General features: G+C 34.4%; 1 protein-coding gene across 25 annotated transcripts in view; it reads left to right on the top strand.

The window, feature by feature from the left end:
* BLTP1 (bridge-like lipid transfer protein family member 1) overlaps window positions 1-18,297 on the top strand; it is a 199,021-nt gene that overhangs the window by 169,663 nt on the left and 11,061 nt on the right. For all 25 annotated transcript variants that reach the window (XM_084972967.1, XM_084972972.1, XM_084972968.1 and 22 more), the window contains 9 exons: window positions 149-350; window positions 3,978-4,178; window positions 4,935-5,114; window positions 12,617-12,754; window positions 13,398-13,655; window positions 14,528-14,678; window positions 15,077-15,234; window positions 15,350-15,542; window positions 15,756-15,973. In XM_084972967.1, coding sequence (XP_084829093.1) covers window positions 149-350; window positions 3,978-4,178; window positions 4,935-5,114; window positions 12,617-12,754; window positions 13,398-13,655; window positions 14,528-14,678; window positions 15,077-15,234; window positions 15,350-15,542; window positions 15,756-15,973 — 1,699 coding nt within the window. The remainder of the gene's footprint in view (window positions 1-148; window positions 351-3,977; window positions 4,179-4,934; window positions 5,115-12,616; window positions 12,755-13,397; window positions 13,656-14,527; window positions 14,679-15,076; window positions 15,235-15,349; window positions 15,543-15,755; window positions 15,974-18,297) is intronic.

Genomic DNA, 18,297 nt, shown 5'->3' with positions numbered 1-18,297 from the left:
TTGAAAAAGACAGGACTATTAAAATTCTTTTTCAGTGTCAGATAATAAATTTGGTATATGTAGACTGAAATGGAAAATAAATGTAATTTTTAGAATTTTGAATCATCTAGTTCCTAGAAACTTTTTTTTTTCTTTCTGCACTTTTCAGCCCTCACAGATCAAGTTTAGCTGCCTACCAGTATCAAGAGTAGAATGCATGCTAAAGCTGCCATCCCTGGACTTGGTGTTTTCTTCAAACCGAGGAGAACTAGAGACTTTAGGGACTACATATCCTGCAGAGACTTTATCCCCTGGAGGTAATGCTCCTCAGAGTGGATCAAAGACCTCTGCAAGCAAAACTGGAATACCAGGTGTGAGAACATTCTTTTATTCCAATGGCATAATGCCAAGTACTACTTTATGGTAATTATATATATTAAATTTGCAAAAGGAAAATATTTGAGAATTAGCGTATTTATAGGGAAGGTCTATAGTAGGTCAAAGTTTTGAGTGTATTTTGTTGTTGGCTCGCATGTGCATATTGCAAGCACTCTTCAGTATGAATGATAATGTGTTCAAGTACTTCTTAAAGTTTTTTATGCTATGTTTTTACATTATGAATAATCATTGTTGCAAATGATAAATAGGAGATGTCATATTATATCGAGGATTTCATATCACACTGAATTTAAAGTGTATCAAATTGTGTGTGTGTGTGTCTATAAATATTTTTTATGGTAAATTTTGTTACCTTACTTATATCCCTGTCGCACGAAAGGTTCAGTTTTAAAAACAGAAGTGATAATTTCCTGATGAGATAGTCACTCTTTACTATATTAAAACTCATTTTAATAGTGTCATTTCTGTCCTAAAAATCCTATTTAGAGCTCACAAATGCAAATAATAAAGATTTTGTCAGAACATTTTTTTTAAAGAGAGACTAAAATGAATGAAAATTGAAGAGAGAACTTATAAGAGAACTAATGTTAAAACAGTGGTTCCTATCCAGGGTTGATTCTGCCCCCAGGGAATATTTGGTAATGTGGAAAAATGGCTAAAGCAAAACAATTCCTTTGCTGTGTGAATTTCTAAACGTTTTCACAAAACAAATTGGAAAACAAAAAGTTGATATTTCAGAAATAAAGTTTTTGCTAATGCCATCAGCCACTGCTGTCCTTAGCTACAAAATATTGCTAAGGATTGTGCTGTGGTCAACAACATAATGGAGTGGCAGCGTTGGTTTTTGAAACTATATTCTTCTGATTATAAAATTAATTCATTTTTCATTATTGAAAACATAAAAGTACTAAAAATGAAAATAATATCCCTTTATCATAGATAACGAATGTTATCAGTTCTGCCTACTCTCCAGCATTTTTGTGTATATATAATCTTTTTCTCAAGCATAATTGGAATAGTCTCTTCTGCTTTTCAGAATTTTTAAATACAGGTTTTCCCAAATTATTAAGTATTTACCTTTTTTTGTTGTTGTTTGTTTTTGTTTTTTAAGGCCATAGCCACAGCAGTATGGATATGAGCCATGTCTCTGATGAACACCACAGCCCACAGCAACACCAGATCCCTGACCCACTGAGTGAGGCCAGGGGTTGAACCTGCATCCCATGGATACTCGTTGGATTCACTTCTGCTGCGCCTTGATGGGAACTCTTGATATTCAATTATTTTAATCATGTATTTGAAACTCTGAGCTTTTTGGTTTTTATTTTGTAAATAATATTGAGATAAATATCTTTGTATATAAATATTTTTAAACATTCTTAGGATAAATTCTTTACATTTATTTAAAAATATACTTAAGGCGGTCCTGTCATGGCTCAGAGGAAACGAATCCAACGAGTATCCATGAGGATGTAGGTTCAATCCATAACCTCATTCAGTGGGTTAAGGATCTGGCGTTGCCGTGAGCTATGGTGTAGGTCACATACACGGCTTGAATCCTGCATTGCTGTGGCTCTGGTGTAGGCCAGCAGCTATAGCTCTGATTTGACCCCTAGCCTGGGGTGCAGCCCTAAAAAAATAAATAAATAAATAAATAAATAAATAAATAAATAAATAAAGTTTATTCAGGAATTCATCAGAGAGAGTGAACATTTTTAAAGTGTTTGTTATCTTTAACTCTCTAGTAAAACTGTAAGTTTTCTGTGTCTTCATCAGATGTGTTTGGACACCAAGTTCACTGTATTCTTCCCATTGTGCTTTAAATGTATTTTCAATCATTACCAATATGATGGACTAAAATGGTATTTTATTATTTTAATCTATATTGTTACTTTATTGGCTATTTGAAGGAAGGAAATAAATATGCCCATGTCCATTTCTCATTGGGATATTCACTTTTTTCTTGATGACAAAATGTTACAAATTATTAACATAATTATAGCAGTATATAAGCATTATGCTAGGAATACATAAAGGAATATAAAATGAACAGCTATTTTATGTCCACATTTATTTTAGAAAATAAAAAAATGAAATAGGACCTCACATTTTATCATCATAAAACATGCAAGAAGGAATGCTGATGAGAATAAATAAATGTATAAGAAGTATAGGTTATGACAGTATCCATTCTTTTAAAGGATCTTTATTGAACTTTATGGATTTCTGGGTCAGTGCTAGGAGTTGTATATACTCTTGTGAACTTAGCTAAAAGACATAGTCCCTGCTAATGTGGAACATAAATTGAATTTGGAAAAACAGATAATAAGCAAACAGGCATATTTTGAGAGGAAACATGAAGTAGGTTAGTATGAGTTAGCCAAGCAGAGAATTGGGGAATAAACACTCTAGGTTACAGAATACAAAATGCAAAAGTAGGAAAGAATTTGACAACTTTGAAAAATAAAAGAATAAAATTAGTATAAGGGTAGCATGGTGAATAAAGGTCATATGGCATGAGCAAGATGTAGATAGATAGCAAAGAGCCAGGTCATGTAGGGAAGCCACTGAAAGGTTAAGCAGGGATGTGGACGTGACTATGGTTTACACTTCTAGAACAGTAGTCCAGCCTGCAGGGCGGGAGCTGATTGGAGAACATGAGTGGAAGGAAGCAGGAAGAGCAGTTGGCCATTTCTGCAGCCTAGAACAGATAATTGCTTAGGCTGGAATAGCAATAGCAAGATGGAGGGAAATGGATAGAGTTGGTATATGTTGTTAGACATAGAAATGACATGGGGATACTTTGCATGATAGGAAGTTAGAGTGGGAAGGATGGCAAATAACTCTCAGGTTTCTGGTGAGCTATTTGCATGGAAGTGTTCCTGGAGTTGGGAAGTACTGGAAGAAAAGCAGATTGGGAGGGAAGGTCAAGAGTGCACTTTCAGACATGGTAAACTTTAAATTCCTGTGATCCATTCTAGTGAGATAGCAAATACATGAATGCAATATATGAATCCAAAGGAAGTCTGGATTGGCAAAATCATATAATACTCTATTCAGATGGTCTCATCTTTTTTATGTTTGAAGCATATTTGGAATTAGCCTGTGCACCCATGGTAAATGTTGCCAGTGAAGACACATGGTTGCTTAAGACAGAGAGATCTTTAACATTCTGCTTTTGTGTACCTTGCTCTATTTCCACTGTTTCTATGAAAATGTGGGCTTCAGATGTATGATTTGGACTTTTTACAGTTTGTTTTCCTTCCCCTTTGCTTAAAACCCAGCTATTTTGTACCTCTTCCACTGCCTGCCTCCAGTAGAACAAAGGAGAAAAACAAGAAACCGTGGAATTGGCCAGTCCTATGTATAAGTAATTATTTCATAGATGAACAGAATATACAGCCCTGGTTTACAGAGTAAATTAATTGGAAAGTACATCTAACTCCTCATTTTAGTAACTTCAAGGATTTAAATCCATTGATTAATGTTTGATTATTTTTATTTTCAAGTCATGTTTAGTTCTTGAGAATATATTAGTGATGGTATTTAAAAATCTTCCGTGGCTTATAAACATGCTAGATTTCTTGCATTCCCTATAGGTTCGTCGGGATTGGGCAGCCCTCTTGGCAGAAGTCGACACAGCAGTAGTCAGTCAGACCTGACCAGTTCCAGCAGCAGCTCATCTGGGTTGAGCTTCACTGCCTGCATGTCTGACTTTTCCCTTTATGTATTTCATCCATACGGAGCAGGAAAACAAAAAACTGCTGTTTCTGGCCTCACACCTGGATCAGGAGGATTAGGTACTTAGCATATTTGTGTCTTTTTCAAATTTATCACATCTTTTCGAGCTTGGATCTTTTGGGATATCATGACATCTTTAACAATGGATATAAAACAAGATCAGAAACTTTATTTTTCTTCTTGATAATATCTATCCCATCTCTATAATTAGAAATATGAGTTAAGTAATGCATATAAAACAATTATTCTAAAACTCAATATTTTAAAAGTTATACACTGTGCAGCCTCTTTGGATATGAGGTTACTTACGTTACTTACATGTTTAACCAAATCTGTATGTATCAAAAATTATATTCCATAATAGTAAAATTTTCAAGTGTGTATATCATATTTGTTCATTTAAAGTGAGACTCTTTATTAGTTTTAATCTAGTGGACTTAAATTCCACTGGCGTTGAAGTGCAAATTTACCACTAAAAATGGTTAAGATGTTGTTATCAGTGAATGTCTGTTGACTTATTTAGACAAATAATGAGGACACACATACTCCATGACAGTTCTAGTTTTTGTTTGAGAGACATAAAAATCATCAATTATGTTCATGGACTTGGACCTATTAAACAACCTGACCATTAGGCATTATTGGGAATGCCTAGTGATCACTAGGTCATTCTGCTTAAATTTTTACCTCACTTAAGTGACTTTGATAGATGGCATATTCTAGTCTAGTAGATAATAGATGTGTGTATATATATATATATATATATATATATATATATATATAAAATGTGTTCATTTGTATGTGTTTTTTTAAAGGGAATGTGGATGAAGAACCCACTTCAGTCACTGGTCGAAAAGACTCACTCAGTATAAATCTCGAGTTTGTAAAAGTGAGTTTGTCTCGGATAAGACGTTCAGGAGGTGCCTCATTTTTTGAAAGTCAGTCTGTAAGCAAGTCTGCAAGCAAAATGGACACTACACTAATAAATATATCTGGTATTCAGCTTTATTGCTTTTAAATTAAAATACTGTTTCCCAGAATTAAATAAGAGCCTCCTTTTTAAGTGTTTAAATATTAAATATATTTAGTAATATTAAGCATTTAGTGACAAATTGATTTAACAACTCAACCAAGTACTAGCTCAGTGCAGGTAATCAATCTTATAAATAAGATTTCTAGATAAATATGTAGAAATATCACCCAAAGGCCAAAATATGCCTAATTGAATAATTGAAAACTACTACCTTTTCTTAAGGTTTAGTTCTTTTGAACTTGATTTTTATTTTATATCAAAGTATATTTGATTCAAAATGTTTGAGGTGTATGGCAACGTAATTCGGTTATACATATGCATATATCCATTCCTTTCAGATTCTTTTTCCATATAGATTATTATAGAATATTGAGTAGAGTTCCCTGTGATATGCAGTAGGTTCTTGTTGATTATTTTATATTCAGTAGTGTGTGAATATTAATCCCAACCTCCTAATTTCTCCCTGTCCCCTCTTCCTCCTTTGGGAACCATAATTTGTTTTCTAAATTTGTGAATCTATTTCTGTTTTGTAAATAGTTTCATTTATATAATTTTTTACATTCTATATATTAATGATATCACATGATATTTGCCTTTAATTTACCTCGCTTAGTATGATAAACTTCAGGTCCATCCATGTTGTTGCATATGGCATTATTTCATTTTTTATGGCTGAGTAATATTCTGTTGTGTATATGTACCATGTCTCTTTTTTTTGTTTATTTTTTTATTACTCAATGAATTTTATTACATTTATAGTTGTACAACAATCATCACAAACCCTTAGGTCATCCCCCCACCTCACAACCTGTCTTATTTGGAAACCATAAGTTTTTCAAAGTCTGAGTCATTATCTGTTCTGCAAAGAAATTCATTACATCCTTTTTTTAGATTCCACATGTAAGTGATAGCATATGATGTTTGTGACTCATTGCCTGACTGACTTCACTTAACATGATAATTTCTAGGCCCATCCATGTTGCTGCAAATGCCGTTATTTCTTTCCTTTCAATGGCTGAGTAATATTCCATTGTGTATATGTACCACATCTTTATCCACTCCCTTGTCAATGGACAAAATCAAAATGGATTAAAGACCTAAATATAAGACCAGATACTATAAAACTCTTAGAGGAAAATAGGCTCAACACTCTCCAATATAAACTATAGCAGTGTCTTCTCAGATCCACCACCTAGAGTAATGACAATAAAAACAAAAATAAACAAATGGGACTTAATTAAACTAAAAGTTTCTGCATAGTAGGAAACCCTAAACAAAACAAAAAGACAGCCCATAGAATGGGAGAAAATATTTGCAAATGAAGCATCTGACAAGGGATTAATCTCCAAAATTTGTACCATATCTTCTTTATCCATTCCTCTGCCATTTAGGTTGCTTCCATGTCTTGGATATTGTAAATGGTGCTGCAGTGAACATTGTGGTACAAGTACCTTTTCAAATTAGGGTTTCTCCAGATAGTTGCTCAAAAGTGAGATTGCTGGATTATATGGTAGTTTTATTTTTAGTCTTTTAAGGAAACTCCATACTGTTCTCCATAGTGGTTGTATGAATTTATGTTCCCCTTAACAGTGTAGGAGGGTTCCCTTTTCTCCATACTCTCTCTAGCATTTACTGTTTGTAGATTTTTTGATGATGGCCAAGATGACCAGTGTGAGGTGATTCTTCATTATAGTTTGATTTGCATTTCTCTAATAATTAGCAATTGAACATCTTTTGACATGCTTTTTGGCCAGCCATATGTCTTCTTTGGAGAAATGTTTATTTAGATCTTCTGGCCATTTTTTTGATTGGGTTGTTTGTTTTTATATTAAGCTGCATAAATTGTTGGTATATTTTGGAGATTAATCCCTTTTGGTTGCTTCATTTGCAAAGATTTTTCTCCCATCCTGTGGGTTGGCTTTTCGTTTATGGTTTCCTCTGCTCTGCAAAATCTTTTATGTTTAATTAGTTCCCATTTGTTTAGTTTTTATTTTCATTACTCTAGGAGGTGGATCAAAAAGATACTGCTGTGAATTATGTCAAAGAGTGTTATGTTTTCCTCTAAGATTTTTATAGTATCCGGCCTTACATTTAGGTCTTTAATCCATTTTGAGTATTTTTTGTGTATGGTGTTAGGGAGTGTTCTAATTTTACTCTTTTACACACAGCTGTCCAGCTTTCCTAGCACCACTTAATGGAGAGACTGTCTTTTTTCCACTGTATATTCATGCCTTCTTTTTCAAAGATTAATTGACCATAGGTACATGGGTTTATTTCAGGGCTTTCTATCCTGTTCCATTGCTTTTATAAGTCTTTGGGCCAGTACCATGCTGTTTTGATGACTGTAGCTTTGTAGTATAGTCTGAAGTCAGGGAGTCTGATTCGTCTAGCTGTTTTTCTTTTTCAGGAATTTGGCTATTTGGGGTCTTTCATGCTTCCATACAAATTAAAATTTTTTTTTTTGTTCTAGTTCTGTGAAAAATGCCATTGGTAATTTGACAGGGATTGTATTAAATCTGTAGGTTGCCTTGGGTAATATAGTAATTTTGACAATACTGATTCTTCAAATCCAAGAGCATGGTATATCGTTTCATCTGTTTGTGTCATCAGTTTCTTTCATCAGTATCTTACAGTTTCTAAGCTCTTTTGCCTCCTTAGGGAGGTTTACTACTAAGTATATTATTTTTTGAACTAATGGTAATCAAATTGTTTCCCTAATTTCTGATGTTTCATTGTTAGTGTACAGAAATGCAAGAGTTTTTTGTGTATTAATTTTGTATCCTGCAACTGGATTCATTGATGAGTTCTGGTAGTTTACTGGTAGCATCTTTAGGATTTTGTATCTATAGTCTCATGTAATCTGCAAACAGTAACAGTTTCACTTTTTTTCAAGTTTGAATTCCTTTGATTTTTTCTGATTGCTATGGCTAGGACTTGCAAAATTGTGTTGAATAAAAGTAGCAAAAGTAGACATCCTTCTCTTGTTCCTTATCTTAGAAGAAGTGCTTTCAACTTTTCACCATTGAATATAGCTGCAGGTTTGCTATATACAGCCTTTATTATGTTGAATTAGGTCCCCTCTTTGCTCACTTTCTGGAGAATTTTTATCATAAATGGGTGTTGAATTTTTTCAAAAGATTTTTCTGCGTCTGTTGAGATGATCATATGGTTTTTATTCTCTGTTTTGTTAATGTGGGTATCACACTGATTTCTGGATACTGAAAAACTTTACATCGCTGAGATAAATACTACTGGGTCATGGTGTATGAGCCTTTTAATGTATTGTTGGGGTCAGTTTGCTAGGATTTTGTTGAGTATTGTTGCATCTATGTTCATTAGTGATAGTGGCCTATAATATGTGTGTGTGTGTGTGGTATCTTTGTCTAGTCTTGGTATCAGAGTGATAGTGGCCTCATAGAATGAGTTTGGGAGTGTTCCTTCCTCTGCAGATTTTTGGAAGTTTCAGAAGGATAAATGTTAAATTCTGTCAGAAACTTAGAAAAGAGTTAAATTATCTGTGAAGCCATCTGGTCCTGGACTTTTGTTTGTCAGGAATTTTTTAATCACAGTTTCAATGTCAGTACTTGTGATTGGCCTATTGATCTTTTCTATTTCTTCCTGATTCCATCTTGCAAGGTTGAATCTTTCTAAGAATTTGTCCATTTCTTCTAGGTTGTCCATTTTATTGATATATAGTTTTGCCTGTAGTAGTATTTTAAGACCCCCTGTATTTCTATGGTGTCACTTGTGATTCTTTTCATTTCTAATTTATTGATTTCAGCCCTCTCCCTTTTTTTCTTGATGAGTCTGGCTAAAGGTTCATCAATTTGGTTTATCTTTTCAAAGAAGCACCATTTAGTTTCATTTTTTGTAGTTTTCTTTCTATTTCATTTATTCTCTGATCTTTATGATTTCTTCTACTCATTTTGGGTTTTGTTTGTTCTACTTTCTCTAGTTGCTTTAGGTGTAAGGTTAGGTTTTTTATTTGGGATTTTTCTTGTTTGCTGAGGTAAGGTTATATTGCTGGAATTTCCAGCAATTGCTTAGAATTTCTTTTACTGTGTTCCATAGGTTTTGGATCATTGTATTTTCATTTGTGTCTAGGAATTTCTTCTGCTTTCTTCAGCGAACTATTGGTTGTTTAGTAGCATTCTGTTTAGCCTCCACATGTTTGTGTTTTTTTAAACTTTTTTTCCTTTAGTTGATTTATGCTCTTACAATGTTGAGGTCAGAAAAGATGCTTGAGGAGTTCCCATCATGGCGCAGTGGAAATGAATCTGACAGGAAACCATGAGGTTGCGGGTTCGATCCCTGGCTTGACTCAGTGGGTTAAGGATCTGGTGTTGCTGTGAGCTGTGGTGTAGGTCGCAGACACGGCTCGGATCTGGCATTGCTGTGGCTCTCGTGTAGGCCGGCAGCAACAGCTCCAATTAGACTCCTAGCCTGGGAACCTCCGTATCTGTGGGCGCAGCCGTAAAAAGACAAAAGACAAAAAAAAGAAAAGATGCTTGATATGATTTCACATTTCTTACATTTATTGAGGCTTGCTTTGTGGCCCAGGACATAATAATCCTGGAGAATGTTCCATGTGCATTTGGGCTATGTATTGTGCTGCTTTTGTAGAATGTTCTATAAATATCAACTATATACTTCTGGTCTAGTGTGTCATTTAAGGCCTATTTCCTTATTGATTTTCTGTCTAGATCATCTGTTTACTGACATAAATTCATTGATGATAATGGGTTATTAAAATGCCCCACTGTCATTGTGTACTGTTGGTTTCTCCTTTTTTAGCTATTAGCATTTGCCTTATATATTGAGGTGTTCCTATGTTAGGTGCGTATTTATTTATAATTGCTATAACTTCTTTTTTGGATTGATCCTTTGTTAATTATGTAAGTATCCTTCTTTATCTCTTTTAAGAGTCTTTAAAGTCTATTTTGTCTGATGTGAGTATTGCTTCTCCAGCTATTTTTATTCCATTTGTCTGTAATACCCTTTTCCATTCTTTCACTTTCAGTCTATGTGTCCCTAGATCTGAAGTGGATCTCTTGTAGACAACATATATACAGGTCTTGTTTTGCATCCACTTCACTAGTCTATATGTCTTTCACTTAGAGCATTTCATCTATTTATATTCAAGGTAATTGTAGATATGCATGTTCTTATTACCATTTTCTTAGCTGTTTTGGATTTGTTTTGTAGGTTTTTTCCCTCCCTTCCTCTTTTTTTATTTTCTTTTGTAATTTGGTAACTATCTTCAGTGTTTTCATTTCTTGCTTTTTCTTTATCTATTGTAGATTTTTGGTTTGCTGTTAAATGAGGTTTTGAAATAGCAGTTTATAAACTTAGAAAGTTGTTTAAATTTTCCCATTTGCAATTTCAAATGCCTTTCCAATATTATGCATTTGTAATCTCCTCTTCTCATGATTACTGGTTTTGATGTCACATTTGTGTGTGGATGATTTCCTACCTTTCCTGTGTGTTTGCCTTTACTGGTGAGCTTTCCCATTCATAATTTTCTTGTTTCTAGTTGTGGCCATCAAACTAGATGTGCTTCTTCACTTCTCTACCATGAATTAGTAAAACAGTGCAGTTTGACTTTTTGTTGATACAATTTTTAATTATAAATTTTTAAAACACTAAGGGTTAAGTATTAAAAAAATTTTAATATCTTAAGTTGTGTGCATGTGCATCACTAGCTTTATAACTAGTTATATAAGTATGGGCAAATCACTTGCTCATTTTTTTACATTGTGATTTGAGTATTTAAAATTAAATCACATAGAATATTTTGAAGAATTTACAGTACTAAACATTTTAAAAATTATTCATTGAACAAATATAGTTAAGTACACTTAACACACTCAACACAATATATGTTTGGTCATTCAGCAAATATATTGAGTCTGTATTTTACAATTAACTTGTGTCAGGTACTCTGCTAGATACTCAAATATTCTGCAGGCATGAATAATTCAGTCTTATGAGTAAACAAATAAATTATACTGCACTGTGATAAGTCCTATATTGAAGGTTTACTTAAAGAGGAGGAAACAATTAAATTGTTTATATGAGAGATCAGAGAAGGCCTCACAAAGGAAATGATGTTTGGACGAGATCTTCAAAATTATGTAGGAATATTCTTGGCTGTAGCAACATGGTATTTAATGCTATAGAAGCATCAAAAACATGATTTTGAATCATACTTTGATTCACTGAGGCTGAAACCTAGGTATAACTGAACATTTAGTTAGTTGTACAAAGTAAGGGGGGAGGGGAGTTCGCTAGAGGTAAAACTGGTAAAACAGACCAGGACATGATAGTGGGGGGGAGGCAGAGGACTCTTATGCCAGGATAAACAATAGAGTTCTGATCCTTTGGGCAGTTAGAAGCCATGAGAGATTTTTAAGAAATGGTATGACAACATTGTCCCTAAAGATGGCAATACTGTATTGTACACTTAAAAAAAATTGTTGAGAGAGTAAATTTTCACATTGTGTTCTTACCACAAAAACAAATAAATTGTATATGGATTATATGATAATATGTTCACATTTAAAAAAAGGAATGGTACTTCAAATTGGTATTTTAGAAAGAGAATTGATGATTGAATGAAAAATAAAGAGTGGAAAGATGCTTGAGGCTGTTCAAGTAGACTAAGCAATATGGGATGAAGGCCTAAATTGTAACAGTTAAGGGGGGGAGTGGTTTCAAGAGAAATGTTAAGAGTATCCACAAGCTTAAGAACAAGTTGTATGTGGAGAAAGGAGACGAGGATACCTCAAACTTTTAGCTTTAGTGATTAAAGGAACAGTGAAGTCACTAACTTAGAAAATAAAGAAGAAAGTGCCTAAAGGACATTGAGGTTAAAGAATCTTGCAGGCAGTTGGCTAATGGGCTGTGTGGAAATGGGCTCGGGCTGAAACAGAAACTTTAGGTTTGGGAGACATTGGCAGGTGAATGTCACAGAAGGTATGGTGGAAGAATAGAAGAGCATATAAAGCAGGAGCAGTGGAGTGCCCAGAGCAGAGCCTCAGAAGACAGTCATCAGAATGCTTTCAGGTTGACAAGTCACTTTTTGTCTAAAAGTAAAATATTAGTTCTTGCCATTGAAGTTATTTGGTTTGCAGCTGCTCTTGAGGAAGTTTGTATTCTAACTCATCCTGTGGGTCATTTCCTATATTTGAGAAGGTCTCTATGTTAAAGCTGGTGCTGTCTATAATGGAATTCCAGTCTGCCCTCACCTCAAAAAATGGAAGTAGAACTGATAGTGCTATAATGTGCTATTTTTATCTTTTGTGGAAGGAACACATTATCACTTACTAATCATACTTATTTTGGTATTTCATGAATTGTAGCAGAATTATAATTCATTTGTGTGATATCATGTCATAGTACACCTATAGTGTGAAAATATTAAAAGCTTGGAATCTGTTCTTACAAATTTCATTTGTGTATCAGCTGTTTGTGATATAGGGTCTGCTTCCTTTAAATATGATATGCGCCGCCTCAGTGAAATTCTGGCATTTCCAAGAGCCTGGTATAGGAGGAGTATTGCAAGACGCCTATTCCTTGGAGACCAAACTATAAATTTGCCAAGTAAGCTTGTTCTGTAAATTATACTTATGTTGCTTTTAATTTTGGTTATAACAGTAGCAAGATCCATGATGTTGTACCATGCAGTTCTTTCACTCATTCAACAAACATCTATTGAGCCCCCTTAATATGCTAATAATCCCTAGGAATTCACTAGCATTGGAGGTCACAAAATATTTGCCCTCTTAGGGATTAAGTTCAGCTGATATTTATTCTGTGATCTGGAAATGCAGAAATACATTTAGCCAAGTTAATCATGGTTAATTACCCATGGAAAAAAAGAAAAATATTGGGGACGTGCTCCCATATTGGATTTTTTCTCTTGGACTTGGATATTGTTGTAGTATTATATCATAAATAAAAGAGTTAGCATGATACAGTAGAAAATAGCAGAAATCTGGGTCTGGATATATTCCCTCATTTTTTCAAATGGGAACAGGTGTGTCCTGCCCTTCTAGAGTTTCTGTGAGAATTCAGTAAAATAACATGCTGGAATGTGTTTTGGAAACTTTACATTGTACACCTGTCAGAGAACTGTAAGGAATACATGATATGACTAGAAATGGTGAAGTGGTTCAGTTTATTATTTTACAACATGGTGATTTCACCCTTTTTATTTCATGTTTGTTTTCTCCTTTTCTATTAGCATCTGGCCCTGGGACACCTGATTCTATCGAAGGTGTAAGCCAACATCTTTCCCCTGAGTCATCAAGAAAAGCTTACTGCAGGACTTGGGAGCAGCCCAGTCAGTCAGCCTCATTCACCCACATGCCTCAGTCACCTAATGTGTTCAATGAGCATGTCACAAATAGTACTATGTCACCAGGGGCAGCAGCACAGAGCCTCAAATCCCCAGCTTCCGTAAGATCAAGAAGTGTGTCTGATTCTTCAGTTCCCCGAAGAGGTAACACTGCTCTCTTTATTATCATTCACCCTCCAGTGCTCCCAAGATGAAAGTCTTAATGAGTTACTCCCATATTTCTGTCCAAAGTGCAGGAAAATATTCTCTTGGCAGGTTTTTAATGGAAGGTTGGGGGGACCCTAAGCAAACAACAAATACCTCACAGTATTTGCCAGCAGAGGAGACAGGAGATGGGTAGTAGCTTTGAAAAGGAATAGGGAGAGAGGAATGTGCATATCTGTTGGCACGTTCCATATGGTACAGTTATTTTTAAGAAGTAAAACAATCTATAGTGTTGTAAAAGATATTTGATGTTGAAAAAAATCAGTTTTTTCATTGTCATTCTTTTATTCATCCAGTATTTTTTGAACTCTTATGTGCTGAGTATTCTGCCTGTGTTTAAGTATATATAAAAATGATGTAGTTTATATCACAAGGTAAGATTAGGGTACAATGAGCAAATGCAGGATTCCTGATAAATACTGAGTCCAAAGAACAGAGAGAATAGGCACACCAGCCAGCCTCTGCATTTCAGAAGAGTAACTGCCTTCAGGGTTTTTTTTGGCAGCAGCAACTTATGATTTTCTTGTTTGTTAGGGAAATCCTAGGGTGGCGAATGACCTGTGCCTTAGAGTCTCCTCATATAAATGGAGATCATACAGAACTTTATGGGTTTTCAAGAAGGCTGGGAACCCTTACTGAATATTCAGTAAATGATAACTTACTTTAGATGTAATATGACAGCTATTAAATGTTAGGTTTTAACATAAGAATATCATAATTTTACTTTTTAGATTATAGTGATAATAGGTTTTGCTTTGTAATTGGCTGAGCATCTATGTGAGTGAATGTACATTTGATTTTTCTATTTTTAGATTCACTTTCAAAAACATCAACTCCTTTTAACAAATCAAACAAAGCAGCAAGCCAACAAGGGACCCCATGGGAAACACTTGTCGTGTTTGCTATCAACTTGAAGCAATTAAACGTTCAAATGAATATGAGTAATGTAATGGGAAATACAACGTAAGCTATCAGATACAAAGAAAATATATTTAATCATTAGTTGTAATTTTTCACACATTGTAGTAAAGGAAGAAAAAACATTTTTTAATGTTAAAATGTTTGAGACGGTAAAGACGGGTAGATAAAAGATTATAAATTGCTTTATCCTAAGAAGAGTTTAACCTTAAAGATATTGTAATATAAAACAGCATGAAATATGTTTTCTAAAAGAAAATATGGAAAATAGCATAATTTTCTAGCTAAGAAAACTTCATCATTAATGTTAGTAATCAAATGTTTATCACATTTTTAAAATGTCCAAATTTTTGCCCAGCTTTTTTGAAATTATCTAACTCCTGCTTTAATTGATGACATTGGAAGCCATATGCCCAATTAATAACTCTTTTTTTCGTTTCTAGTTGGACAACTAGTGGTTTGAAGAGCCAGGGCCGTCTGTCAGTAGGAAGTAACCGAGATCGAGAGATAAGCATGTCTGTTGGTCTGGGAAGATCACAGTTAGATTCTAAAGGAGGAGTGGTTGGAGGGACTATAGATGTCAATGCTTTGGAGATGGTTGGTATGTTGAAATTTTACAACAGAAAGATATATTGAAAAAAAGTATGTGAATCCTGATTTTGATGCATTTTCCCTTTAGGCAGTTTTGTGAAAAGTACTTATTGTTTCTGTTTTAGCTCATATTTCTGAACATCCAAATCAGCAACCCAGTCACAAAATCCAGATTACTATGGGTTCCACTGAAGCTCGTGTTGATTACATGGGCTCAAGTATTCTCATGGGTATCTTCAGTAATGCTGATCTCAAGCTTCAGGATGAATGGAAAGTAAATCTGTATAATACACTGGATTCAAGCATGACTGATAAAAGGTACTTAGTAAAATATTACTTTCTCAATACTTTACATGGCTACTCTTAACACTTTCTATCATCTATTGACAAGACATAACCATTTTTCCTGCAAAATGATTTTATATCATGTAAATTAATATGAATGAAAAGCTGATGGGGAAGAGAATTTTCCTTGTGCTTTTAAACTATCTTCTATAAGATATATGATAAAGACTCTGTTTTATGCTCTAGTGAAATATTTGTCCATGGAGATCTGAAGTGGGATATTTTTCAAGTAATGATATCAAGATCAACCACGCCAGACCTGATAAAAATAGGAATGAAGCTGCAGGAATTTTTCACTCAACAGTTTGATACCAGCAAACGAGCTCTGTCTACCTGGGGACCAGTTCCTTATCTTCCACCTAAGACAGTGACTAATAACCTAGAGAAAAGTTCACAAGAGCAATGTAAGAGTTAAAAGACTAAGACTTTAGATATGCTTTTATCTTTTACTAAATATGTGCTACACTTTTTTTTTTTTTTTTTTTTGGCTTTTTTATGGCCGCACCCATAGCACATGGAGGTTCCCAGGCTAGGGGTCCAATCAGAGATGTAAATGCTGGATCTTTAACCCACTGAGCAAGGCCAGGGATCGAACCTGCATCCTCGTGGATACTAGTCAGGTTCGTTAACCGCTGAGCCATGACGGGAACTCTCATATGTTACACTCTTAATTTAAAATAATATCTATATACCATACTTAGAAAGTGGTCCATGTGCTTGTTAACTTACTCAGCAGAGTACCCAATTTCCTACTGGAATTAGAGGCCATCATTTGGGAAGTATTCATTTACTATCTCTACCCCTGCCACAACTCATCTACAATCATACCATTATTACAAATTATATTACTATATTACAGATTATTTTCTTACATTACTATAATTACAAATTACAACTAGTGATTAAATATATTTTGAGTTGTTTATATTGTATTTCCCATTACATTATTCATATTCATTTGACTGTTAATACATACACTACTCTGTGCTCTTGAAGACTAATTATGATAATACCCTGTTTTGGTTTAAAGCATGAGCTACAGAATGAGTGTGTCTGAGTTTGGATTTATTAGCTGTGTCATGTTAGGTAGATTATTATTTTCATTCAGTAACTCAAATATGTATTATATATCAACCACGTTCTTAAGCACTGTTTTAGACATACAAGATGTATTAGTGGTCAAATGTTTTCATGAAGCTTACATTGTAATGGGAGAGACAAGACCATAACTAATTCACTAAGTAAATCTGTAAGATAATTTCATGTAGAGAAAGATGCTGAGAAAAAGAACAAAGCAGAGGGAAGGATGTGGTGAAGGATGGTGTGTGAGGATAGCTATTTAAGAAAGAATGGTCAGGGAAACCTTTCTGAAGTGAAAGAGCTATGCTAAGATCTGGGGGAAGAGACTTCTGTGCAAAGTGGGCTCCTAAAAGGTGCAAAGCTCCTACAGTCCGGAGTAAACTTGATTGTTTGAGGATCAGTAAGGTGGCCCACTGTGGTGGAACAGAGTGAGCAAGCAGGAAAATACTGGACATGAATTCAGAGAGGCCACAGATAAGATTTTTAATGTGATTAGCAGCTTTTGGAGAGTTTTGAACAGATTTGATATTATTTGATTTACTGTTTAAAAAAAAATAATAATCCTTTTAAAAGCATCATCCTGGTTACTGTGTGGAGAGCAGTAACCAAGGTGGTTTAGGAATGAAAGTAAGAAAACCACTGCAAAAATTACCCTTATCATTGTTACACACTTACATTACCATTGTAAGGAGGACATTTCAAGAGTCCAGGCAACAGTGGCTGCTGGCTTTAACTAGAATAATGGAGGTAAAAGTGAAAAGTAATCAGAATCAAGATTATTTTTAACAATTTATTATCACAGAAGCAGTACGTGTGGATTGGGAAAAAAATTAGAAAACATACAAGCTAAAAATAAAAACATCACATTCTACCCAGAAATCATTTTGAACACTTTAGAGCAATTCTTTCAGATACTTTTCTATGTATATATATGTGTGTGTAATTTTTACCAAAATATTATTCATATTGTTTTGTAACCTTTCCCAGTCAACAACCTCCAACTTTCTATTTTGCTGATTATCTCCTCTGTCCTTCTCACCAGAGTCCACAGCTGATTTAAAATTACCTTTATACCAGTTAAATATGGTTACGTTCCTTTACTCTTTTTCAACTCAGTATAGTCCTTTTTTTTTAGTGACCTCATTTGTAAGAGACTTGGCCAGATGTCCTGCAGAATGTCCTACCTTCTGGGTCTTTTTTATTTACTTGTGATTTCATTTATCGTGTTTCCCTAGCCCCTGTATTTTCTTTAAACTAGAATTGGTATCAGACATATATAATTAAAGGGATGTTCCCCAAAGTGCCTGGCCTGGATTCTTCCAAAAAGTCCTTGCCATGGAAAACAAACAAGCTTAGGGAATTGTTTCAGATTAAAGGAAACTAGAGAGATATGTCAACTAAATACAATGCATGATCCCTAGTTAGATCCAGAATAAGAATTGTGGAAAACACCCAACAGGATATTATTGGAATAAGTAAGAAATATGAATTGTACAGCTGACCCTCAAAAAACAAAAGTTTGTACTGTGCAGGTCCACATGCAGATTTTTTTCAACAGTAACAAATACTATGGTACTACACGATCTATGATTGGTTGAATCCTGGATCTATGGTAGATACAGAGGGCCAACTATAAGTTATATGTGGG

The sequence above is a fragment of the Sus scrofa genome, chromosome 8 (assembly GCF_054392235.1).
Source record: "Sus scrofa isolate SSC_HxYL_T2T_F1_AM1 chromosome 8, Sscrofa_HxYL_maternal_Yorkshire_Landrace_v2.0, whole genome shotgun sequence".
In the NCBI taxonomy this organism is placed as follows: Eukaryota; Metazoa; Chordata; class Mammalia; order Artiodactyla; family Suidae; genus Sus; species Sus scrofa.
Note: the sequence above shows the minus strand (reverse complement) of the source record. Positions and strands in the feature narration are given on the sequence as shown.